The sequence below is a fragment of the Ambystoma mexicanum genome, chromosome 12, assembly GCF_040938575.1.
Source record: "Ambystoma mexicanum isolate Mex_15411 chromosome 12, UKY_AmexF1_1, whole genome shotgun sequence".
NCBI lineage: Eukaryota > Metazoa > Chordata > Amphibia > Caudata > Ambystomatidae > Ambystoma > Ambystoma mexicanum.
In genome coordinates, this window is record NC_090936.1 from 396820 (window position 1) to 423588 (window position 26769).

The 26769-nt window shown below is 48.7% G+C and overlaps 1 protein-coding gene across 1 annotated transcript in view; it reads right to left on the reverse strand.

Moving 5' to 3' along the window:
- LOC138512912 (GLIPR1-like protein 1) overlaps positions 1–26769 on the reverse strand; it is a 310893-nt gene that overhangs the window by 26968 nt on the left and 257156 nt on the right. Inside the window, exon 4 of the mRNA XM_069627681.1 lies at positions 20617–20702. Within this exon, the coding sequence (XP_069483782.1) occupies positions 20617–20702 (86 nt within the window). The remainder of the gene's footprint in view (positions 1–20616; positions 20703–26769) is intronic.

Below are 26769 nucleotides of genomic sequence, written 5' to 3' on the forward strand. Positions count from 1 at the left end.
TCGAGGGCTGTGTAGGTTCCTACGAACCTGCTCATCTCTTTCACGAACGTGTCTCCGAAGAGCAATCCTTAAGCGCACTCTCCCGCTTCGTACGAGGCTAAGTCACTTAGCTTGTTATCTATCTTCAGCAGCATAGATTGCCTCCTTTCTGCCAATATCGCTGAGTTTACGTTTCCTAGAAGACATACGGCTCGCTGCGCCCAGCCTGCTAGTAGAAAAGAACAAGTTACTTCTTACCTTGTAACGTTCTTTCGACGGGATGTTCCTCCGATGTATTCCTTATCTTTGATAATAAGTTTCCAGCTTGCTGGCCTCGGAAATTTTTTCTGTAGAGGGGGCTGCGCGTCGACGCCCGCCGAGTCGATGTCCCTCGACGGCCACCGTATCGGCGCCGACGTCACCATGCCCATAAATAGCCACGCGCTGCGTTCGTTGCTCAGTTCTGTTTTGTAACATAAGAAAAGTCATGCCTGAATTGGTTATTGACCTTGAAGGAGCGTATGCTGCAACCACAAGGGAAGTATCACTGCAGGGATGGATGGGAGGGGCGATAAGGAATACGTCGGAGGAACATCCCGTCCAAAGAACGTTACAAGGTAAGAAGTAACTTGTTCTTCGAAGGGATTGTGTCCTCCGACGTATTCCTTATCTTTGATAGACTCCCATAGCAGTGGCATGTAACAGGAGGTGGGAGTGAGAATGTTATGTATCCCTTTAGAGATGGACCGAATGTAATACGGCCTTGCCAAATCTGGTCTCTTGACTAGTGGAGAAATCCAGATTGTAAAATGTTGTGAATGTATGTGCGGACGACCATGTGGCAGCCGCACATATGTCTCGGACCGGTACCCCTCTTTGGAGAGCCGAAGAGGCTGCGATACCACTGGTTGAATGAGCCCTGTGATTTTGGGGTGGCTCTTTCCCGGCCAGTTTGTAACATTCCAGAATGGCCAAAATAATCCACCTGGAGATGGTTTGTTTTGTTATGGGTAGTCCCAACTTGTGACCTGAGTATCCTACAAACAGTTGGTCTTCTTGCCTGATCCTGGCCATTCTGCTGATGTAAAAGCTGAGCGCTTGCCTTGGGTCCAGCCTATGTAGCCTTTCCTCCTCTTTCCCCGGATGGGGAGGAGGGCAGAACGAAGGTAAGGTATTTTTCTGAGTAATATGAAATTCAGAAACCACCTTTGGGAGGAAATTAGGCTTCACCTGTAGGACAACTTTGTCCTTGTGGAAAATTGTATGTGGGGGTTTACAGGAGAGAGCTTGTAGCTCGCTCACCCTCCTAGCAGATGTTAGTGCTACCAACAGGACAGTTTTAAGCGTGAGAAATCTCAGCGAACAAGAGTGAAGTGGTTCGAATGGAGTGCCCATTAGGAAGTTTAAGACTAAATTTAAGTCCCATAAGGGAACCTGGAATGGTTTTGGAGGATAAACATTAGTTAATCCCTTGAGAAATTGTATCACAAGAGGAAGTTTTAAATACAATGGTTCCTCCGCAGTGCGCTTGAAGATAGAAAGCGCTGCGAGATAGCCTTTTTACAGTGCCAACTTGAAGGCCTGAGTTTGCCAAGTAGAGTAGAAACGATAACACCGTTGGTGTACCACATGAAAAAGGGTCGATATTCTCTTCCCTACACCAGCTGCAAAATTTGTTCCAACGGCAGCGGTATAAAGACTTTGTTGCTGGCCTTCTGGCCGAAAGCAACACCTCCATGACGTCATCAGGGAGATCCCAATCCTTGTACCTCACCCTTTCAGAAGCCAAGCGTGAAGGTTGAGGGTTCTGGTGTCTGGATGGAGAACCTGACCTCCCTTCTGCGAGAGAAGATTCTCTTTGAGTGGAAGGCAGATTGGAGGACAGATGGACATATCTAGAAGGTCCGGGTACCACGTTCTCCTGGCCCAATCCGGGGCAATTAGGATCATGGTGTTCCGGAATCTTCTAAACCTCCTGATCATTTGAGGAATAACAGGGACTGGTGGGAACGCGTTAAGGTGTGGAAACTCCCAGTACACTACGAATTCGTCTCCTAGAGCTCCTCTCTGGGGAAATTCCCTTGAACAGAACAGATCGCACTTCCTGTTGGTGCTTGTGGCGAACAGATCCACCTGAGGGGTTCCCCAAAGGGTGAAGATCTCTTGAAGGACTTCCTCAGCTATCTCCCACTCGTGGGAGACTGTGCTCTGCCTGCTCAGAGCGTCCGCTGTCAAGTTGTTCTCACTGGCTAGGTGGACTGCCGATAGAGAGATTCCTTCTTGGATTGCCCAAAACCAGAGCTGCATCGCCTCTCTGCACAGTGGCAGTGATCCTACGCCTCCTCTTTTGTTGAGGTAGTGCATGGCCACCATGTTGTCCGTCATTATCAGGACATTTCTCCCCTGTACTGATGGCAGGAAAGCTTTCAGCGCTAGTCTGATTGCTCTCAGCTCCAATAGGTTGATGTGCAGTCTGGACTCCGATGGAGACCAACGACCGCTGATGGTCAAGTCGTTGGCATGGGCTCCCCACCCCGTGAGTGAGGCGTCTGTGACTACTGTTATCTCCGGCCATGGTTGCCAAAACAGTTCTCCTTTCAAGATGTTCTCTGGATAGGCCCACCATTGAAGGTCGCAGGCTACCTTGTCCGGAATCCGGAGGAGATCTGTCATTCTCCCTGGGAATTGCGACCACTCACTTCTCAGTGCCCACTGAAGAGATCTCATTCTCAGGCGAGCCTCTGGCACAAGGAAGATGCAGGATGCCATGAGGCCTAGCAACCTCAAAAAGTCGAACGCCGGGAGACGTTGGGCATTTTGAAACTTGGTGACCATCTGTAGAATATCTTGAGCCCTCACCTCTGGTGGCGAGGCTTTTCCCAGGGAAGTGTCCAGGACGGCTCCAATGAACTGGAGTCTCTGTGATGGTATCATCTGTGACTTCTTTAAATTGAGGGAGAAGCCCAGTTTGTGAAGGAAGTGGCAGACATAATCTAGCTGGGCCTGGGCCTGTTTCGAAGATACAGCCCTGATCAGCCAATCGTCCAGGTAAGGGTTGAAAAGGATTCCTTCCCTCCTTAGACTCGCCGCCACTACCGACATCAGCATGGTGAAGATCCTCGGGCGGAGGTCAGCCCAAATGGCAGAACTCGAAATTGATAATGAGAGTCGCCAATCGTGAACCGCAGGTATTTCCTGTGTTTGAGATGGATTGGCACAAGGAAATAAGCATCCTGAAGGTCCAGAGATACCAGCCAGTCCTGGAGCTGGAGGGCCTGAAGGATCTGAGAGAGAGTTACCATCTTGAACTTGTCCTTCCTGAGGAACTTGTCCAGGATGGGTCTCAGTCCTCTGTCCTTCTTTGGTATGTGAAAGTAGGGGGAGTACCAGCCCTTGTTCCTGTCCGCTACAGGTACCGGTTCTATGGCACCTTTCTCTAGCAGGTCTACAATTTCCTGCAAGAGGAGCGGATCTGGAACTTTTAGAGAGCTGTTCCCCGGTGGATGACTCTGAGGAATGTGTAGAAAGGGTAGGCAGTAACCCTGGGCAACTGTCTCCAATGCCCAAGCATCTGACGTTATAGCCTGCCATTCCGTCAGATGGTGAGTTAACCTGCCCCCTACAGGTGTATTGTGTGGAAAGGCCTCAGAGTGGTTTGGGGGCGGCTGATGCAGATGCCGAGGGTAAAGAGGCACCTGCTGCTGCTGCGGCCTTAGTACCTTTGACCCGTCCACCTCGGGTGGATCTCCTTTGGCCTCTTTGAGCCGGCTGTCCTCTGCCTTTCCCGAATGCGGAATAATAGCGAAAGGACTTTCCTCTCCCAGAGGTTCCTGAGGGGCGAAAAGGAGTTTGGCGGATAGCAGCTCCTAAATATTTTGCTGCTGCTTTAGAAGTCTGCAACTTTTCCAGACTGTCATCAGCCTTTTATCCGAATAGTGAAGAGCCGTCAAAGGGCATATTCAAAAGTCTGGCCTGTACATCTGGAGCAAAGCCAGACTTTCGCAACCACGCATGCCTGCGGATTGTTGTACTTGCCGCCATGTCCCTGCTGATACTGTCAGCGGAATTGATGCCAGTTTGAAGTGATTCGCACATGGCATCTTTGCCATCTTTAATAATGTTAAGGAAGGCCTCCTTTTCCTCTCCTTCGGGTATGCAGTCAGCCGCTGATGAAGCACACTCCCATTTTGTGTGACTGAACCTGGCAAGCGTACAGGTGGCGTTGATGGACTTCAATGCCATACTACAAGCAGAGAAGACTTTCTTTGCCATAGAATCGTACCTCTTGTCATCTCTATCCTGTGGGACAGTAGGGTAAGCGGTCCTACTGCTAGATGAAGTTGCCGCTTGAACCACCAGGCTCTCTGGAGTCGGGTGTTTTGATAAGTATTCAGGGTCAGCAGCCGCTACCCTATACTTGGCTGACAATCTTTTATTGAGCGGAGGGTTAACTTCAGGAGTTTCCCAATTAGATGTCATTTTCCTTTGTAAGGCTGCATGGAAGGGGACCACAGGGTCCTCCTGTGGACCTTAGTTTAATATGTCTGTTAGGTCATCCTGTTGAAAAACAGGGGAAGGCGCAGACTAACCCATAAATTCAATAATTCTTGCCATAAGGGTTCTATAGGGTGTTTCGGCATGTTCCCCTGGGTCTGGCTTAACAAATTCCACTTCTGGGGAAGTGTCCAGCCCACTTGCCTCATGTAGTGACTCCTGTAGGTCCTTCAGCCTTCTTTCCTCAGAGGTGAAATCCTCTGAAATAGGCAGTGTGGTCCTCTGTAACCCAAATGTTTCCTGGTCAGAATCTTCCCCCTCTTCATAAACTGAAGATAGTCCAGGGTACTCTGACCTCTGAAATGGTGTAAAACCCATCTCTAAGGCAGAAGGAGCCAAACTCGTCATTATTGGGCGAGAAAATGTCGATGTCGTCGACGCTGATGTGACAGGCTTCGAAGGCGCCGAGAACGGCGTCGAAAAAACTGGAAGGGGTCTCGAAGACCTCGAGAGGATCGGGATCCTACTCGAGGACATCGACGACGGTCTCAGCATCGTGCCGGAGGCCCTTGGAATCACCGTTGGCTGTGGAGTAGCCTTGGTCTTCTCTTTCATCGGCGTCGATGTCGGCGTCGACGATGGCGTCGAGTTGATCGACCGATGCGTCGAGGAACCCTTCGACTACGGCGTCGAGGGCGCCGATCCATGCGTCGAAGGAATCTTCGACGACGGCGTCGAAGATGGTGCCTTCTTACCCTATGGCTCGTGGCGCTCTCGGGTGGAATGTTTCGCCGGGTGCTGCGACTCGCAGCGTTTTGATTTTTTGGGTTTTTCACCCGGGGTATCACCCTCAGCTGTCTTCTAGGGGGTCGAGGCCGCGTTCTCGAAGACGCTTAACATTTTCTTTCTGAATTCCTCCCACTCAGCTTGAGAGCTGTGTTTTGTGGGACAGGAGACCCTTTCTGGGGACACAGAAGGCGACGAGGAAGGGGATCTTCAAAGTCTCTTGATCTCGACAAATGGTGGGAGCTACTTCGAGATCTAGAATGGGATGTTTTCGACGGCGAGGAGACGAATGCCTCGACTCAGCCGAAGAAACCTTCGAGGAGGTTTTGACTGATTTACCTCTCTCGAGCTTCCCCTTGCGCTCCTTCAAGGCTTTCGCCATCATGGACATGCAGTCCTCACACTCCGAACAATGGTGCTTGGTTCCTAAGCACCACAAGCAGATCCTGTGTGGATCCGTTATCGACATTTTTTTTACCGCAGTCTCGACATTTCTTGAAGCCGGATCGCGGCGTCGTCGGTTCCAATGAAGTTGCCATCGAGAACGAGTAGGTATTATTCGAGTAGATATAGAGTTATCCTGACTGAACTGACCAACGACGTTCCGAGGCCCCACGAAGTGCGGAAAAACGGAACTGAGCAACGGACGCAGCGCGTGGCTATTTATGGGCATGCTGACGTCGGCGCCGATACGGTGGCCGTCGAGGGACATCAACTCGGCGGACGTCAACGCGCAGCGCCTTCTACAGAAAAAATTTCTGAGGCCAGCAAGCTGGAAACGTATTATCAAAGATAAGAAATACATCGGAGGACACAATCCCTTCGAAAGGGTCTACTGGCTCTCCTGTATACTTGGCTCTTTCTGCGAGATCCATAATCTTCGCAATGGGCCCTGTTAGGTCAAGCACCTTATCCTGTCAGGATCGCCATGCGCGGTCCATTCCTTTCTTCACATCTTTGCTTGCCTTGGTAACAAAGGTAAGCATTTTCGGATCTAACTCCGGGGTCTCGGAGACTTTCCCATTGAGCTCCGGTCTGGGGCACTCGGATCTGAGTCTGAACCTTGTCTCCTTTTCTAAAGGCTTCCTTATTTTCTGAGCCATATAAATAGCCACTCTTGACGAAGGTGTCCATTCCGTGGACCCGGGTGACTGATCGTGTCAGGCTCGAACATATCTGGTATGTCCTCATCTGGGGTGGCCTCCGCTGTGCTGGCTTTACTTGCATCTGCTTTGGGCTGCTCAAGAGCCTTCTCTTTGCCCAAATTACTCTCATCGTCCTCCTCCTCTTGTCCATACTTTTCTGACGATGAGCGTTCATCCCCCATATTATATACCCCTGAGGTTGGGGTAAGAGGCAGGGCATCGCTGATTTCGCCAGAAAGGCTTCTTTAAACCTGTGGAAAGCATCAGCTGCCTCCTGGGGGTTTTCTCTTAGTCCCCTGACAGAGCCCAGGGGAGGGGGGGTAGAAGAGTGTTTCCTCTTCAAGGCGGCTTTACACCCCGTATTAGTCTTCTCCAGAGGTCTTGCCGAGGTCCCCTCATCTGGATCTTCTTGACTGCCAGCCTTAGTGCCCAGCAAACATTCTAGGGCTTGTAGCCGTTCTCGCAAGGATTGCACTCCCGGAGCCACTGCTCTAACAAGATTGTCGCCTAACACTCTTTTGGAGCTGAGTGATAGGTCCATCTCCTCCTCCTGCATCTCTTCCTCCTGTTCCTCATACTCCTCCCAGTACTTTTCGCCTCTGTCACTTGCCATAATCCTGGCTTGTGGGGCTGTGCTCCCTGTTTGAGGGTAAGGAGTGGCTCGCTGCTGTGGAGTCTTATAGGCTTGATTTGGAGCCTCTGAGGAGCTGAGCTCTCTCAACAGAAATGCCACTGTGATAATCAAAAACATTTTTTTCTATGTTCTTACTTTCTCTTTTAATGCTTCTGGCTGTGGCTTGAAAACGCTGCGACTCCCGAGCTGAAATATGCATCTGCAGTGTAGTTTCGACCGTTGCTGGAGGAAACAGACACTACGCCCACGCGCAAGGTCGCGCCGGCAAGAAAACGGCACCAACGCCATATTAAGGTGGACGGGCCTTGGCAGCCTCTGAGGAGGCTTACAGGAATGTAAGCTTGAGGAGCGAGGGAGCCCCTAAAGCGAGCGATGAAGCTTGCGGGGCTACGCCTTCACTCCCGAAATCACGACGGTACCGAACGCAAATAGAAACTATAAGGTACCGAATCTACTACGAATTTGATTAACTATTGAACAATGAACCATAAACAATACGCGCGTGCGGTGTAAAGACAGTAATAATACAAATACACGTGTGTGAGAAACATATGACGCTTTGACAAAATTACATAAAACCTAAAGTTAATGGCATTAATTGCCTAGGTCTACTTAACTGTGTATGCAGCAAAAAAGAAGAGGAAAGCACCTGGTCAAGGAGGGACTTATACTAGGAAAGTGAGTCCTATTGGAGGCTGAGTCTGAGGCTGGGACTACAGGGCACCAGAGACCTCATGGGAAATGTAGTGGGTTCACATCTTGGACTGGATTGAGGGATCCATGTTTGATGAAAGTCTGTTTGTTTTATTCCAGTTATAAAAAATAAAAAAAAGAAGTTGAAGATAAATTTGAAGTGCTGTGTTAAGGCAGTAATAAAGAAGAATAAGCATAATGCTTGCCTCCGGTCTTGTCATAGAATCTGAACAACTAAACATCCAACCACCCAGACTTTGTTTTTTACCAAAGCACTGACACTGAAAACGAAGTTTAGCCCAAGCTTCATAAGAGAATCCAACCTGCAAGTACAAAGTGATGTGAGGACAGGTCAGAGGCTAAGGGGTTTCTACAAATGTATGACATGCACTCTATGCAAATATGCACTGAACAATCTGAAAATATTTGAAACCAAAGACAAACAGAAATTGGTCATAAAAGATTGCATTAAGTGTAAAACCAATTTTGTGATATATATCATAACATGCGTGTGTGACAAACTGTATGTCGGTTGAATGATCTATATCATAACATGCGTGTGTGACAAACTGTATGTCGGTTGAACAATCAGAGAACTCAAGGAACATCTAAACATGAATGTGACTAACTCATGCAAGGAAAAAAGAACATTCAAAGAACATTGGGTGACCAAACACCAAACAGACAACAAGGAAGGAATCAAGTTTGTGGGCATAAAACACATCTGACAAGATGCCAGATTAGGCAAGAGAGAACTAATTGTAAGATAAGAAGAAGCAAAAATAATTTGAAAGTAACAAAGCACAACTGCATGCCTTAACAAAGGTGATGGCATGCATGTTTTCCTCTAACAGTTTTGAGATCACCAAATCAGTGAATTTACCAACTTGCACATATAATGTTGATTTTAACATATACATTCTACATATGTAATGACATGTAAGGACAGTTATAAAGTGCATGAAGGGTTGACTTGTGCTGATTGTAGCAATAGCACCGACATCAGTATAAAATTACAATGGAAACACCAAATAATATGCATCGTAACGGATTGGAACAGTTTACAGGGATGAAAAATACTCGCCAGTTTAGATTAGCAACATGCTAGAATATCTGAAATGCGGTTGCTTGGACTGGTACACAACATAACAGAAGCCGGTTACAAGCTGAACCATTTGACAGTGGCATTATTATTATTCATACAAATGTACATTATCCCATGTCTATGAAACACAATACACACGTAAATGGACCACTTGCTTCAGTAGGTCTGGTCCGGTAAACTCCACCTGCTCGCATTCTTTACAAGCAAGCCACTATCATGTGTGGCATCCAAACGGACCTTACTGGTTGTCAACACAACATGATCGATCAACCCTGCCCAACCCAGGTCATTTAATTTAAAACTTTTTCTCCTAATTTCAACACAATACTTACGGAATAAGGAACGTCCACCAATAACATTAGAGGACAGGCTTCCCACTAGCTTAACAGGCTAATAAGCTTATGGAATTGTGTGCCTTAAACAGGTTGCTTTCTTTGTACTGATTAAGCACCACTCGTTAATGAATAACATCGTAATGGGGGACGTGGCTAGCAAGCCATGTAGGAGGCAAGGCTGCTCCGGGGCTCCCGAGGATCCGACCATTATCCTGTCAATGCCCGCCGCCTGAGACACCAAAAACGCATCAAAATACAGGTAAATGCAGGGGAAAAAACACTGCATGGAATGAGATACCCAGGAGCCGCAACAAATCGCACAGAGGAAACTGACCGCCCTGGCTGGAACAAACTGATACTAAGAAAATGGCAACAAAATGGCTGCTCCAAAGAACAAAGGGCTCGGAAGATTGAGAACCGCGGAGTAAAGCGAGCACTGACTTGTACACACCCTGACCCTGCCAGAGAAGATCTCTGGAAGAGCACGACAGCTGGTAGAAGACATGGCATATGGGCAACTCATAGGCACCAGCCCTGTGTATTCGCAGACCAAGACCCCACACGAAGACGCTCTAATCCTGGGCACCAGGACAGTACCTGAGGAACAGCCGTAGAGCCGGAGCTGGCACATAAGGGGGAGCAGATCCAAGCGGGGGATCGGAGCACGATCCGCTCCACCAGAGCTGCAGGCAACATGAGGGCCGATCGAAAACATAGCGAGGGCTGGCTGCACCCCCTGCAGTTGGAGCCCTCCCTCTGCAGCGCTCAAGATACGGCCGCGGCAGAGGGGAGGGGCCCACAGTCAACACAAGAAAAGCATTGAACTGAACCGGAAGAACGGACCTCCGGAAGACCACGTGGAGCCGTTTTAAGCACAAAACCTGATAATCAGGAGTGGCAAACATAGTGACAATGTACCTCAGCCCCAGATAATATATGCGCAGGAGCGCAAGTGAACTCCAAAATATGGCGGACCACACTGTAGGGAGGCCTAAAGACAAAACACCAAGAAAGGCATTGCTCGAAAAGAGGCTGGCACAGAAGGGCCTCCCGGCAAGGCACGGCTAGGGCCTCATTACGAGGCTTGCGCTGATGGAATGAAGGGGGCCGGTATGGGACCGCCCCCTTCATTCCGTCAGGGCTGATTACAAGCTTCCCATCGCGGTACCCGGATCGAACGCCTGGTAAAACCAGGCGTGCTTTCCGGGTCCCGCGGAGGAAGAAGGAGGTAACAACGGGCCAGTTGTAATCTGCCCGTTGTTACCTCCATCCCCATTCCCATTCCCATTGAGCCCTATGGGGGCTCAAATGGGAATGGGGAATGGTTCCTGCAAGGAGGAATTACCAGGTCCTCCAATGTTGGAATGACCCGGTTATTCCTCATTGCAGGAGCCCGGTAAATGAGCCCGGTTTGGTGGCAGCCATGGAGCTAATAGCTCCATGGCTACCGCCAAACTCGTAATGAGGGCCCTAGAGTCCTACACGGACGGGAGATAAGGCTGGGGCATAAGGGCCACCACGGAATAGAAGGTGACACCGACGCCAGCGCAACGGGCAAGGAAACTACCAGCCACAGTGCCTCAGAACACTTGAGGCCGACTACCATCACCGGCAGAGCAGGACTACTGCTCCAAGGGAACAAGCGACAGAGGAAAGGGGCCCCAAAAGGGCGGAGAGAGCGAAGCGATCAACGAGGAGCAGAAGCAAGGAGAGGGATCTAAAGGACAAGCAAGACACCTTGGCGCCTCACATCCAGAGAGACGCACCACGCCTATGCAGAGAATAGCCCCCGGATAGGTACCAGCGCCAAGCAGAATGGAGGCGTAAACACAAGGAACACTGGCCCTATCCACCTAGTCTTGCAACGGAGAGACATACAGAGATGGCATCTAAGCTGCCAAAGTCAAAGGGGAAACAGCCCACAATGGAAGACTATACCAAAACTCCACAAATAACGGAAGGCGCCAGGAACAAGGAGAGAAATACCCAGGGAGAAGCATCATCAACACGGGGAGATCGACAGATACTGGAGGCAATCGCAGACCTGAAAGCGACATGGGAAACTAAACTGGAGGCTGCATTGACCACTCTGAAGGAGTTGTTAGAAGTCAAAATGGACACGGTTCAGGTGGACGTTAACTTACTGAGTCAAGATATGAGGTCGATAGCGGAACTCACAGGCGCACTGGAAAAGGAAGTGAAAGCAAACACGGCTGACTGCGCGTCACACACCACAGAGATTCATGCACTGCGGCAACAAGTGAGCAACCTGGAAGATAGAGCCGAGGAAGCCGAAGGATGCGCACGAAGGAACAACATATGTATCGTGGGCCTTCCAGAGGGACAGGAGGGATCAAACTCCACTGAATATATCAAGACAATGCTACTGCAAGAAATAGAAGGGGGGGCTTACTCAAGGTTTTGCAGTGGAGAGGGCACACATAGCCATGTCAAGAAGACCCCCCTGGGGCATCACCCCCACCCCCCCAAGACCAATCATAGCCAAGATATTGCACTATTGCGACAGGCAGTGGATCTTGGAATACTTCGCAAAGGCGGCAGAATACAAAGGTCATCAGCGACCATCACCGCCTACCCGGATTACACACTACAGGTACAAAGACGATGGATGAACTTCAGGATAGTGAAGAAGAGGCTTCGGGAAGCGGGCCTCAAATACATGCTGATGTACCCAGCAAAGCTGAAAGTGTTACACAAGAACCGAGCAATATTTTTTGAGACCCCAGAGGATGCGATGGAGTGGCTGGACACACAGAACTGTCCGATGGGAACAGAGGACCAGAAGGAAGGCATAACGGAGAAATGAGGCGCTGGCCCGAGAGACTGAGGTGTCGTATAACCTGTGACTTTGGGACTGGATTATAGACCTGTGAAGCTAGAAGAAGGCGGGTAGAACTTGTTGTAACAATGGTTCGGGAGGTACAGAGGACCTTAACTCATACCCCAGTAGATAGTTTAGTTGGGAAACCAGTAGTACGGTAACCCCCTGCTGGGCACCTAGTACCGGATAAGCCAGAGTAGGGCCAAATGCGGGATCGCCTCAGATCCAGGGATGGAGCTGGGCAACAGTTGGGGCAGGGAAGGGAAGGGGAGGGAGGGGATTTGGGGAATGTGCTGTGGGGGTTAAAAGGGAACAAGCTTACAGCCACGTGCTTCTGTGCGTGATACGGATGACGACGGAGGTAAGGGGAGGAACAGTGTGCGGCTGATAATGGGGGACCTCAAGATAGTAACCTGGAACGTCAGGGGACTCAACAGTTACTTAAAAAGGAATAAAGTTATGATGTACCTCAAGAGACAGAAACTAGACATTGCCCTGCTTCAGGAAACCCACCTCACAAGGGACAAACAGGAAAGGATACAGGGGAAATGGAAGGGAACCACCATTGCGGCAACATACTCGACATACGCCAGGGGAGTGGCGACCTGGATTGCACCACACGTACCCTTCCAGCTAACACAGTCTACAGTGGACACGGATGGGTGGATGGTAGCGATAAGGAGTCTGATTGAAAGTAAGAAGGTGAGCATCATCAACTCATACGCACCCAACCAGGACACTGTGGCATACTTCAAGACCCTATATGGTAAAATCAGCCCGTACTTAGGAGGGGTAGTGATATGGGGAGGAGATTTCAATTGTACGCTGAACCCAGAGATAGATACATCGGACGATAGGCAAAGCAAACCCACCCCTGCAATACCCTCTCGGCATCTGAGGCCGGGTCTGGAAAGGAAACGGGTAAGGAAATAGACTGGTTCAGATGAAAATCGGATACCACCTTTGTAAGGAAAGAAGGATTAGTCCGGAGGACAACCTTATCCTTATGAAAGGTGAGGAATGGATGTTCTACAGACAAGGCCTGAAACTTGCTTAAACGCCTTGCTGAAGTCACAGCAAGCAGAAAAGCCATTTTCCACAAAAGGAACTTCAAGTCCACCGTAGCCATGGGCTCAAAAGGTTTATGGCATAAGGCAGTGAGGAACACATTCAATTCCCACTTTGGATGCAGGTTGCGCACAGGCGGATAAAGATGCAATAGACCTGCAAAGTGTCTTTTAATGGCAGGGTTTGTCAATGAAAAAGTTCAAGAGTCCGTGAACAGGTAAGCGGCGATAGCTGACATATAACGACAAATAAGTCCAACAAGACATGTATGCCAGAGGTTGCCAGATGAGAAACGAATGACAGGACCGTGCCGATGGCAGCTTTTCTGGGGTACAGCTGCTTAGCTAAACACCAGTGACAGAACTGTTGCCATTTGCTCCTATATTGAGACCTTGTCGAAGGTTTTCTAGCCGCCTGGATAATACGCATATTATCCGCAGACAAGTTGAAACTTTCTAAGTATTTAAACTCAGGCACCAGGTCGCCAAGCTGAATGATTGTGGAGAGGGGTGCCATATCTGCTGATCGCTCTGCTGAAGCAGGTCGGGAATCAGCGGAAGCCTGATCGGTGAGCAGACTGACAGATGCTGAAGCTCCAAAAAAACAGAATCTGGCTAGCCACAAAGGGGCTATGAACAGGAGAGTGCAATTCGTTGTGTTCCTGAGCTTGCATAGCGCTCAGTGAATCAGAGGAAGAGGCGGGAAGGCGTATGGCCTCATGTTGTGCCACGGAATGTCCAGAGCATCCCCTAGGGAAGGGAAGAAGCTCCGAGGCTGTTCCTGAAAGCATAAAGAGGAAGTTTCCTGTTTGATGACGTCACAAAGAGGTTCACTTCTGGAGTGCCCCAATGGCAAAAAATGTCGGAGAGTATCTCCGTGTTTAGTTCCCACTAGTAGCTGACCACCACTCATCGGCTGAGAGAGTCTGCAGTCACATTCAGTTGGCCAGGAATGTGCACCGCCAGCAGCCAAACACTGTGCTGAATGGCCCATTCCCAAATCTGAATGGCTAGATCTATAAGGGGAGGTGACCTGGTACCCCGATGCTTGTTGATGTAAAACATGGATACCGCATTGTCTGTGTGGATACAGACCACTTTGTTCACAATCACTGGCTTGAAAGCTTTGAGCGCCAGGAAAATTGCCAGAAGCTCCAGATAATTTATGTGAAATTGTCTGTCCTGTGGCGACCATAGGTCGAAAACCTGAAGATGATCCAACGTCGTTCCCCGCCCAATAAGGGTGGAGTCCGTCGTAATGGTCGTTTGAGGGGAGGGCTCCTGAAAAGGAGCACCCACCGACAGATTGCTGGAAGATGACCAACATGGGAGATCTGTCAACATGCAGGGTGGAACCAGAAACATTTTGGTGTCCAGGTCCACTGCCTGAAGCCGAGGGCTTCAAAGAGCCTTCTGCGCAAGTCGCATCTTGAGACAATCAAGTGGAAGAGCAAGCACGCACAAAGCCATGAGGCCTACACGCCTCTCGAACCACCAGGCCAACATGCTCTCTGACTGAATAAAAACCTGACACGTGGTCAACAGATCCGCCATCCTGTCCACAGTCAGGTACACTCTGCAGTCGATCGTGTACCTCTTGAATTAGCCTCCAGAAGAGGTACCTCGGCAAAGCTGGTAACAGCGGAGATACGGTCAATGACCTTTCCCTGTGCCTGCTCAACAGAACCGGTATCACCGCGAGCGTGGGAATGTGGAGGAATCCACCTCACAGACAAGGCCTTTACAGGACTCTTAGTTCTGTTGGTACACACCTTACCCTCAATGAGAGGAACCTCGGAACGGAGTCCGGTCTTTATAGCTCCCCCGAGAGGGGCCTCAAACCATGGTTCCGTACAGAAAGCCACAGGGCGCACCCCGGTGTCTGTATGGGAAGCTCCAGACTAGGAGACCTTGTAGCAAACTCCGGTACCCAAAGCCTCAGCACAACTGGGCTGGCTATTAGCACCTGATTGGTGAACCTCTGATCGTGATCCGCTGTCAGCAGGCCCCTCACGGGAACCCTCGGAGAAAACCCTGGTACGCCTACTAGCCCTGCGAGGCACCTCAGGAGAAACCCTGGTAGCAGAGCTTTTGAAGCCCCTCCCGGACCGGGAGGACCCCGGTGGAGGAACTCTCTGAAAGTTCTCCTCCCACCGCCGAAGACGACACTGAAGTGCCCGGACCGAAAGGGAGTCGCAGCAGAAACAAGAGTCCCAATGGTGATCCGGTCCCAGACACTCCAAACAGAGAGAATGGGGATCCACCCTAGCGAAGCAACGTTCGCAAGAGGAACAAGCGACAAATCCCAAACGATCCGGCACAGACGGAGGACTACGCTACCAGCATAGAGGGAGGACTACACTACCGCAGAACCGGAGCAGGAGAGAAGGACAACGGGATAAGAAAAAGTCTTCCTGCTGATGGAAGTGCATCCAGATCCGACCACGCAGAGAAAAGGACTGAAGGGCGATGTGAGGGGTGGAGCTAAGGAGGGCAGGATTACGGCCGCGTGCGGTACCCCGCGTAGAAAGAGAAGGCATATTTTGTAATTTTATGCATTTTTTACAAAAAGTGCTCCGGTCCCGTCCTACAGGACGGAATGTCCCCAAAAGTATGGAGGAAAGGGGACCGGACGTAGGAGTAAGAGGATTCTCTCTAGGGATAATTTCATGTTATTGTCTGTCATCCCTTGGTTCTGAGTTGGGGTCTCCATGAGGTTACTTTCATGTCCCCTTTTCAAATTTTTGTTACAGTTAATTGGTGACAAGGAGCTTACTGAGATCGCGGCCGAAACCTTTGAGGTGATTACATTAGTTTTCTCATCTTTTTTTCCAAAGAATCCTTCATCTCTTGCGCTTTCACCCCCTTATGCCTTCTTTCTAAGTTTCTGCCACCCAGTTCCCCGGACGGTGTTACATTTTGGGTGCCGTCTTTAACCTCTTTGTATTGAATTCTCACTTTTCTCACTCAGGGAAGCTTTGTTTGGATCGTTTTGGGCAGGATTTCTTTAGGACTCTCAGTTGTCTCTTCTATAGAGTTGTCTCTTGGTTCCTCACTATCAGAGGAATATTCTGTCACTAGTTTTTCATCAGTTTGCGTGTTCTCATCCTCTGGGACACTGTAGATAGAGAGGTCCATGAGATCTATTTCAATGTACTCCTCAGCCCTAGTTTCTTCTGCTTCACTTTCCTTGATTTCCTGTATTACATCCACGTTGGTAGCATTCATCACTTTCTTCTCCTTGCTTATACAGTCTTTGGTTATTTGTGGGATTGTCAAGTTTTTATCAAAAATGCAACAGTGATTAGGTTTTATTCTTTTCAGAATTTCTTGATTTTTTGTTTTCTTCTCTCGCTGTTTTATGTCTGGTTTCTTTTAGTTGCGCTGTTGCACTGGGGCTCTGACCTCACTCTCGTCCCTCTCCCCTGTCACGCTATCGTCCTTTTTCCGCGTAAACATCTCACATATTTTATGGTCGTTACACTCTATTCGTTTTTGTTGTCCCAAAGCTGCCTGTGAGTTCCTCAGGTCAGTAACCTTCGCCTGTTTGGCTCGACTGTTGTTTTCTTGTTGGGCGCTGACCTCTATCCTTTGAACCCCCTTATTGGAATTCAACCTGGCCATTTGATGTTTGAATTACCTTGTCTTTGGGGGCTGTGATAGTGTTCACGCACACTGACCTCGTTCTGCGCAGTTTGCGTTGGATTTTTCAGATCAAGGTTAGCGTTTGTGGCTGTGGGGTTGCCAGCCTTATGCAGCCCTATCCCTTGAATTAGGCTAGTCCAATTTTATAGCCACATCACTTTTGGATTTTTTAAAGTGATGTCAAAAGGGTCTAGGGTACAATTTGACTCTGCTAACGCGGGTCCTACCCCCATTGAGGCTTGTGATAGTCTTCTATCCTGTTTCCCCTTAATAATGGATCTAAAATATCATGGAGCAATTTGGCTACCCCTGCAGAGCTGTTTTCCATATTCCTTTGGATGGCAGTTATAAAACCATCTATGAAAATCGTTTTGGAATGGACCATTGCCAGCACGGTGGTATGATCTTTCAAGGTCTCTTCCATAGTCGCATGCAGCTTCATAAAGGGCGCCAGTATGGCAGATAGGGCTGAGACCAAGAGCAAGTTACTGCCTTTATTTTGCTCCAGTGCGTCAGCTTCTTCTGGTGTTGTGTTTGTGAGGTTTCCCCTTTCGTTGGTCATCGATGCTGCGTCTTTCATGCATTTTTGATGCTCAGCTTGTTCATTTACTGTGTCCTTGTCTTTTATGATTTGTGTCCCTTTGTTGTTGTGGCTCTCCCGTGGACTCTTGATGAAATGGGCCCTTAAGTTGCTTAATTGGCCTTTGTACCCATCTATAAAAGGTGGATTGTCCTTTTCCAAGCATAACAAGTTTTCAAGTAGCAGTTGGTCTGGGATTTGGTTAGCATTTGTTAGGTTTTCCAATGACAGTTCTTTAGGCGGCGTGCCCATAGGCCTACCTTTTTGAACTTCCTCACTTAATCTGGCAGAGTTGAAATAAAATCACCGCCCATTTAGGTCTTTGTTAAGGGTTAATTTTGGGGGCTTCCAGCTATTTTTCTCCCCGATGGTGTAATTGAATGGGTTTCCCACTGGGTTTGTGGTTTTCACGCCTTTTGACCAGGGGGAGGCTCTATTGCCAACCTCTCCACTTTCTTTCCTGGTTTGAGCTTTGCTTAGTTTGATTTTTTATTCTCTGTGAGGTACCGGTTTGTGTTCTATCTGTCTTTTGCAATTCCATTATAATTGGTGTGCTCGTCTCCAGGCACACGTCCTTGTCCAAGGAGCTTTTTTTTCTTTTTGTAGGCTCTCTTTCCTCCACCCTGCCCTGTGGTACATAGCTGGGTTTGTGTAACATTTCAGAATGTAAGTCCCGATCTCCACCTTCGTCCAGTGCTGGCTTTGTTGCAAGATCGCCTGTCTGCACCGTCGAGACACCAGCCCCTTTTGGTTCCTCATTAATCAGATTCATCTGCCCTATTACCACTGTCGGGGGCACACGATTTGTATTGTATACACTGAAAGGACGATCTTCCTTGTCCGGCCCCCCGTGTGACCCAATGCTTGTTCCAAGACATCCTTATCGCTTTCCGTGGTCTGCTGTGTTCCCTCTTTGATGTTCAAATTGTCAATGTAGGCCGCAGTATTTGCTCCCACCTTGACTTGAACATCAACATGGCAGCCCGCGGGTACGGTGCTGTCCTCCCGCCCTCTGCCAACGGCAGGTTTGGGCTCAGTTCTTAAAAGTACGGGGTGAGGAGCGCCTCTCCCCCCCTCCCCTGTTGTAGGTTTCAGTGCTTGATCCATCTGAGGGGACCTCAGAATTTCAATGGTATCCAGGGGGTAGGATGCCCCACCTCCCTGTTCCCATTCCCTGCTTACCGTCTGTAAGTGCGGCACGTAGTTCTGTTATCGGTCGCCTTCTGCCTCCTGCAGACACCAGTCACTCTGCTCACACTCTGCTACGCTTCGCTTAGGGGGCAGATTTTGTAGCAGGAAGTAAGCGTAGCTGGAGGTGGAGCCCAGTGGCTGAGAGTGGCTGAAAGTGAAGAAGGGCTCACTTTTCCTTTCCTTTATGTTCTTTCCAATATAAAAAGCCCTTGATCCTGGTACAACGCGTGTCCAACAAAAAGCCACAAAGTTCCAAGGAGAGCTGCACAGTCAATGCAGCATGCCAGACACTCTGCTCACACCATTTTAGCAGGGCTAATTTAGATTGTACATGTTGAAAGCCATGGGCCTAGGTACTTGGATATTGGTCAAAACCAGATGTGGTCCATATTGTGCTGGTACCTGAGTACGTTGACCCAAATTGTCCTCAGACTCAGGAGAAAATTGTGGCAAAATGTGAGGAGAATGAACTCTCACAGGAGTGCTGAATAATTGTTCAGGTGGAACTGTAAAAGATTTGGAAGCATCCAAGTCTTCCGAGTCAGAAATTAGAGTAGAATTATCTGACTCTCCGGTACAGAGTCGGAGACAGATGCCACAGGAGATTTCTTCCGCTTGTGCTTTCTTTGAGAAGTCGGTACCGGACTGGATCTCGAATGAGAATGTTTATACCTCTTGTGAAAGGACTTATGTGATGTTCTCAGTTCCCGAGGAGCTTAAGCGCTCAACTGCGGTTGTAGAAAAAAGAACTTTGTCTTTCAGTACCGAAGTACCAGAAGTTTTACATGCAAAAAGCTGACTTGGCTTTATCCGGTACAGAGGAATCGAAATGGACAGAGTCAACCCCAGAGGCGAGGGCCTCTTTGCATGAACCCTTGCTATTTCGGTTTACCGAGGCCTTAGAGGGTTCCCCTGGTACGGTCGTTATTGTGGCTGGTGTAAATAACTCTTCCGGTACCGGGTTGATCTTCTCCGACTCTTTCCCACCTGGAGGTACTAACACTTTCCCACCAGGAGGTACTAGTGCTTTCCAACCCAGAGGTACTCTCAGTTGAACAGGGCCAAGGTTTAACCCTAAAAGGTCCTGTGAAGACCCCAGAACTGAGGAGGCAGTCTTCACTTGGGTACAGAAGGCCGGTGTCAAAACTCGTACCTCACCTGAAGGTACGATCTCCCTCTTACCAATGTCGGACTCCCTCCTGTTGTGAACAAAGTCTTCAGTCGTCTTCGGTACCAGTCCCAGCTGTGACATGGAGAGAAGACGAGTCCGCAGAGACCTCGGATGAATCCCACAGCAAAAGACACAGGTAATCACTGGGTGATGCATGATGGGGGTCGGCTGCAGGGAAATGCTTACGGCAACAGATGTACTGCTTGTATCCTGTCACATACGGCATGAGTAGACTGAGGCAACACGAAATGAACAAATAAAAGTGAAGAACCAATCGCTAGAAAAAAGGGATGGAAAAAAAAGTAATGCCACCAAAAGGAGGGCGTCGGAGCGCATCAAAATTCCGACCTGCCAAGTAGGCAGAAAAACTGGAACTGGGTGTGGAGCGTTGGTGACGTAGGGGTAGGGTGTTGGCCTGGCATGCGGAGGGACACACGCGTCATGTTGGCCCTACCCCTTCAAAAGTTCTTAAAGTGACAGCTACCTTTTGTAGCCAGCTTTACTGGCCCAACCAGTTAGGAAGGAGGGAGAGCCAGGACGAAAGAGAAATTGCACTGGTTTTATTTTGTTTCTTAAGTCAACATGTGGTGGGCTGATATGGAGTGGATGTATGTGTGAAGTGGGATTGGTTAAATGGTAGATGTCATTTTTATTGTACCCCTTTCGACAACTTTTGAGTCAAGTTTTTAAACACAATTAAAAACAAAACAAAATCTTTTCTAATTTTTGGCAGTAAAATGGGCAAACACAAAAAACATTTTGCAGATAGGAAATAGTTATTAGGTTACTTAATATTCTATTAAATATGGGGTGTTATCTCTCCATTCAAAAAAAAATCCAGGATCCCAAACATAGGAAGATATTCAACATTAACAAACATGAATGACAATGCAATTATGTCGAATGGCTTGTGTACATGTTTAATTGAAAATGGGTTTTCTAGACTTACCACACATATTGTTCTCACACTTATCACCAGCTGGGCATTTACTGCATGCTTCTCCTTCTGAATAAGGTCTTTGTGGATAATTCCCACTGCAAATCAGAGAAACAGTGATAAACAGAGTAACTTTCTTATTCTTATGCCTCATCCCCCTTACTCCATACTTATCAGAGATTTCCAGGTATCTTTAAAAAGAGGGGAGGTTGGAACTAATGGTCTGTCTCAAAAAGGTTGGATGACCAAAACTAGCATCTGCTTGTGAGCTGAACCAAGTGCATTTGTCCTATTATGGAATATATCTTTGAAAGGCAACAGGGGTTGAGAAGAAGGCAATTAATGCGGTGTCCCATTTCCTGTCATGTAAGCTTTTAGAAAAGTAGCCAACAGCCAACGAGATTGTGGTTTTACTTTTAACAAATGTATTTGGAATTTCTCCATTAGCATAGTTATACAAACATACTGCAAGGGTGTGGATGGAGGAGATCAACACAGGTGGCATGCTTTTTAGGGTAAAGACTTTTATTGATCAAAGAAAGTAAATAGAAAATCCTATCTTTCCCTAGCTCTAAGAGGGGTTTCCCTACCTCAACTAAAACTCTAAGGAAAATATCAGAATGTCCACCGTCCAGTGTCAAAATCATACTTCTATCCCTTACACTAGAAATTAAAAGTTACTCACTGTAGTGACAAATGTACTCTTAATCCATAGTCCCCTTTCCCCATACTGTATGGGTGTCCCTCGCTAGGGACGGGAGACTGAACCTTTTTCACCAGAAAAAGCCTTCTTCCCCTTTAAATTTAGAAGTATGTGGGGGCGTGGTTCTGGGAGCATGCGCTCGCCTGACTCTGCCCACTAGCGCCACTTCTCAGTCCCCATGGACGTGTCGACAATATTTAACATTGCCTAATGACACCAGCATTATTAGGGGGGAGGATGGTGGAACGTATGGAGGAAAGAAGACTATGGATTAAGAGTATGTTAGTCACTACGGTGAGTAACTATTAATTACTCTTATGTCCCGTCCCTTTTCCTCCACATTGGACGGGCGATTACAACTGAATGTAGCCCTAAGGTGTAGAGGAAATCCTCCTTAAGAAAACAGATTCTTAGAACCGCCTCCCCGAAAGCTGCGTCTGACCTAGAGGCGGCGTCCAAACAGTAGTGCTTACAGAAAGCTGAAGGGGTGGCCCAGGTGATGACCTGCCATGGAACATGCCGTTGGAACGCAATAGCCGTGACCTTGGCTCTGACCGCTTGGGCATTCAAGTTAGATGGAAATGGCCTGGGCTGCCCCTCATAGGCCTCCTTGATGGCCGCACCCATCCACCTTGCTATAGAGGCCTTGGAACCTAATAACCGGGCCTTGACCACTCAAAGGTGACAAACAGGGCATCCAACATGAGGAAGTCCTTAGTCCTGTCCAGAGAGAATTTCAGAGCACGTCTGACATTAAGACAGTGCAAGACCCTCTGAGGCTCATCCTTGGGGTCGGCGAAAAAATTGGGTAAGACTATCTCCTCGTTAAGATGGAAGTAGGAGGCCCCATTGGGTAGGAACGCAGGATGCGTTTGCAGGACCATCTTGTCCTTGTGAAAGGTACTGTTGGGTTCTGATGCCACCAGAGCCTGGATCTTGCTGACTCTGCGAGCAGAGGTGAGGCCCACCAGCAGAGCAGTCTTAATGGTGACCAGCCTGATGTCCGTGGACCCCATTGGTTCAAATGGTTTGTGCACTAGGGTCGCCCAACTCTACATTGAGGTCCCACATGGGCGTGGTTTCTTTATGGGCGGGTAGAGCCTGGAAGGGCCGCCAAATGTTGCTTGACCACAGGGTTGGAGGAGGAGAAGACGCCCTCCTCTGAATTCCTGTAAGCACCTATGGCTGCCAAATAGGTGCATCATGTGTCCTCCTGTATGCTAGAGTGAGCAAGGTGTGCCGAGAAGGAGAGCACATCATCCAAAGTTCGCTTAAGGGGGATCAATCTCCTTAGAGTCGGCCCAATGACAGAACCTAGACCATTTACTCTTATATTGGCTCCTAGTAGTCTTGCTTCTAGCGTCCTGAATGATTTCTAGGTTAGCCTGTGTGAGGCTCAAGTGTTTCAGCATGACCTGCTAAGGAACCATGCTGCAAGGGCTAGCTTGTGCGGGCGGGGTGGACTACTTTGCCCCCTGCTGTGCCAGGAGGTGAACTGGCCCAGTGGTAGGTGAATGGGTGGCCTGTCCGATAGGCTGAGAAGCTCAGAGAACCACAGTCTCGCCGGCCACCATAGCGCTATCAGAATAATGCTGAGGTGACAAGATTCCTTTATCTTGCAGATCACCCTGTGGACCAGGGGTGGGTGCGGGAAGGCGTATGCCGTCATGCTCATCCCCTGTATCTGTAATGCGTCACCCAGGGAGCCAGGGCCTTGTCCCTGCCAAGAGGTGAACTGCTGGTATTTCGTGTTGTCCCGGGAGGCTAAAAGATCATGTTAGGGGTGCCCCTATCTGAGGAAGATCTCCTTTAGTACCAGGTTGTTCAATTGCCACTGCTAATTGTCTGCTCCCAGTCTGCTGAGCCTGTCCGCCTCCAGGTTGCAATCCCCCGGCAGGGGGATGGCCGTGAGATAATGTTGTTCTCCAGCGCCAATTCCCACATGCTGATCGCTAGGTTGTACAGTGGAGGGGACCTGGTACCCCCCTGCCTGTTGACACAGTACATGCTGATGGAGTTGTTGGTCTGGATAAGTACTATCTTACCCCCAATGAGAGGAAGAAAGGCCTTGAGAGCCATCCAGATGGCCTTCAGCTCCAACCAATTGATGTGGGACTCCTGCTCCTGCCGAGTCCAGACTCCATGGATGTTATGGCTGTCCAAAGTGGCTCCACAGCCTTCTAGGGAGGAGTCCGTAGTAATGGTGACCTGAGGGGCCGGCTGCCAGAAGGGCTTGCCCCACCGAAGGTTGCAGTCCACGGACTACCACGTGAGGTCCGAGTGGAGAAAATGAGGAATGCTGACCGGCTCCGCTTGGGAACCCCCACCCTTATTCCATGAGGCTGCAAAGTGCAGCTGTAATCAACTCATCTTGAATTTTGTGTGGGGTACGGCCAATAGGACGGCTGCCATTATACCCAACAAGTGTTGGTACCACCAGGCCGAGGTCACTGCCCTGGTGAGGAAGTGAGTAGTGGCTCTCTTGATGGCTGTGATCTTATCCTCCTACGGTAAGACTCTCTCGGAGCTCGTGTCCCAGAAGAGGCCCGGGAAGGTCAGGCTCTGCATAGACTGCAGCTGAGACTTCTTGAGGTTGATAGTAAACCCCAGGTCATGTAGTGTGTTCTTAAGTAAGGAGAAGGTATGGTGAACCGCCTCCAGCGATTTGGCCCTGACGAGCCAGTCGTCCACGTACGGGTAGACATGGTGGCCCTGGGCCCTGAGGAGGGCTTCCCCTGCATTCATTAACCTGGTAAATGCCCTGGGGACTGAATTGAAGCCAAAGGGTAGAACCTTGTATTGGAAATGGCAGCCCATGATCCTGAACCGCAGTAAAGAACGATGTGGCTGCCAAATCGGGACGTGTAGATACGCATCCTTTAGTTCCAGGGAGAACATCCAGTCTCCCCTGTCCAGTGTCTCTGCAATGAGTGCTGGCATAACCATCTTCAATTTTGGCAGAGGAAGGGAGAGGTTGAGGGTGGAATGGCCCAACACAACTCTCAGGCCAGCCTGGTTCTTCTTCTGTATGGTGTAAATCCTGGAATATAAGCCCATGTTTACATGTGACGTCATCACGCGCATGACTTCGCGACGCGGATGACGCGTCTGATGCAGGCAGCCATTTTCTGACACTCTTAAACGAGTTGCACTCGCATTCAGACCCATGGCGTATGGGTGGCCCATCCTCTATGGACACAGGAGCAAGATTCCTTATTTCACTACCTAGAAACCTCAGAAGGTAAGACTCTTTAGCAAGATTCAATATCATAGGTTCCAGTAATCCTTACTGGGTCCTACTTTCTTACTCCCCCAAATAAGTTTATTTTTGCGAAACTTATGCACTTCCACCATCTCCTTTCTCCTCATTAGGAGCTTCAACCCGTAGTCAACCCGTATTGGGACCTACCCAGGGAGGACTTGAACCCCCTACACTTCCTTTGAAGCCTCAGCCACGCCCAGTTTAGCAGGACATGGCCATTTGAACTACTGACATCATTGAGAATCTAGCCAAGGCATCCTATGCTCCTTGCAGCCCTATCACCAAGGTACATTTGCTTGTAAGTGAGCTTTATAACAATCCTAATGCAAATTTCCGGATAATTCCTTTTTATTCCTGTACTTAATTGACTTACCTTTGAATATTTAGGGTCCACACTGACCCTTTTGGGTCATAGAAGATTTGATTGATTCCTAGATTAGCTACTTAGACCCATAGTTACAACCTCGGGGCACCAATGTGAGGTAGGAAGCACTTTGCTAGTTTGATAAATGCAATTAGTAAGAACAACTGCTGTTGACTAAATGAATAAGATTCCATCTGAGAATTATTATTTCTCTTATAGATACCCAGAAACATCCTCCTCGAAGTTTAGAAACTGAAGAAAAGTTATGGATAGAAGTAGACTATCACACTCCTTAACATTTACTCCAGAAGAAGGGATTTGTCCCGAAACACGTTGAGTTTTTAAGAATTGTCATGTGTGAGAAATTACATAAACTGCTATAAATTCTGGACAATTGTACACCAACAATGTTGTGAGTTGTGTACTGCATGCATTTCAAAAGAGAATCCTACTAACAATATTTGTGAAATAAACAAATATATGTATAGATATATCTTGTACCGAGAACCTAGAGTGATATTGAATTATTTATTGATTAATTATTATGAATTTAATTTTTTCTAATTTTTTCCAATTTGTTCTAATATATCTCTATTGAATGAACCACAAGAGTTATTCCATATATTTATGGACCTACATGACTGTAAATAATTGCATCTAAAGAACTGAATGTATTGACTGTCCACGGACAGTATTTTTGAGTGTGCAGGGGACGCGAGGGGTCCACAAGTTGTGGATACCCTCTCTCTCCCAGTTTTCTCAAACCCACAACCTACCTCACTACCAACCCTTAAAACCATGAAATTGGCTTTCCCCATAAGAATTTAGGTGTGCATATGTGTTCATTCTTTCCATAGAAGCCCAATCCACTCTGGTAGGCTGGGACTTCTTCCAGTGCATGGCTCTCGACGAGTGACCGGATCTCCGACAACAGAGTTGCTGTCCTAATCTGTAGGAGAGGAGGGGAAGAGGGAGGAGAGGAAGGGACCAGTACATGGTACGCTGTGGAGACTACGGATAGGATCCAGGAGTCCGAAAAGGTCTGCCACCAAAATTGCACGTGAAAGGCAAGCCTGCCCCCAACCGGAGACACCTGGACGCGAAGAGATGCATCATGCCTTCTTTCCCTCTGAAGCTGTTGCGGAGGAGGGTGACTGGAAAAAGGCCTTGGCCCCCTGTGTTGTTTCCGCTAGTGCTGACTCAGAGAACAGCCAGGTTGTGGGTACCTCAGTTTTTGGAAGCCCCGGATCCTGCCAAACACCCACCCCTTGTCGGAGTGTTAATGTGACTGAGTGTACGCCTTGGGCGTGGTCTTAGTAAGAATAAAGACTTTGTGGTTTGTGAGCTATTTGTCTTTATATCTAATTTGTCATCCGTGGTGGAGTGAAAGAGGTCACTACCCTCCAATGGAAGGTCCAATATGGGTTCCTGGACATCGGGGTTAAACTTAGTAGCCCAGAGTCAAGCCGTCCTTTTCATGTCCGTGGCAATGCAAATGGCCCGGCCAGAGGTATCGATGTGTGCCATGGTGGACTCCATGATGTCCTGCGCTACCTGCCTGGATTCTCCTAGGCCCACCTTGAAGCGCGCTTGATCTGCGCGGAAGTTCCAGGAGGAAGTCTTCTATTTTCCGCCAAAGCCTTTGGTTAATGGCTGCCAGCATGGCATCCACGTTGGACTGACGCAGGTTCAAGGAGGCGTTGGAGTACAGCTTTTTCCCGTTCGCCTCCAAGATCTTCTCCTCCTTGCCTAGCAGCGATAAGGACGAGGTGGCTGAGGACGACTGAGGTTTAGAGTAGAGAGACACTGCAGCCATCACCGAGGAGTGCAGCTGGG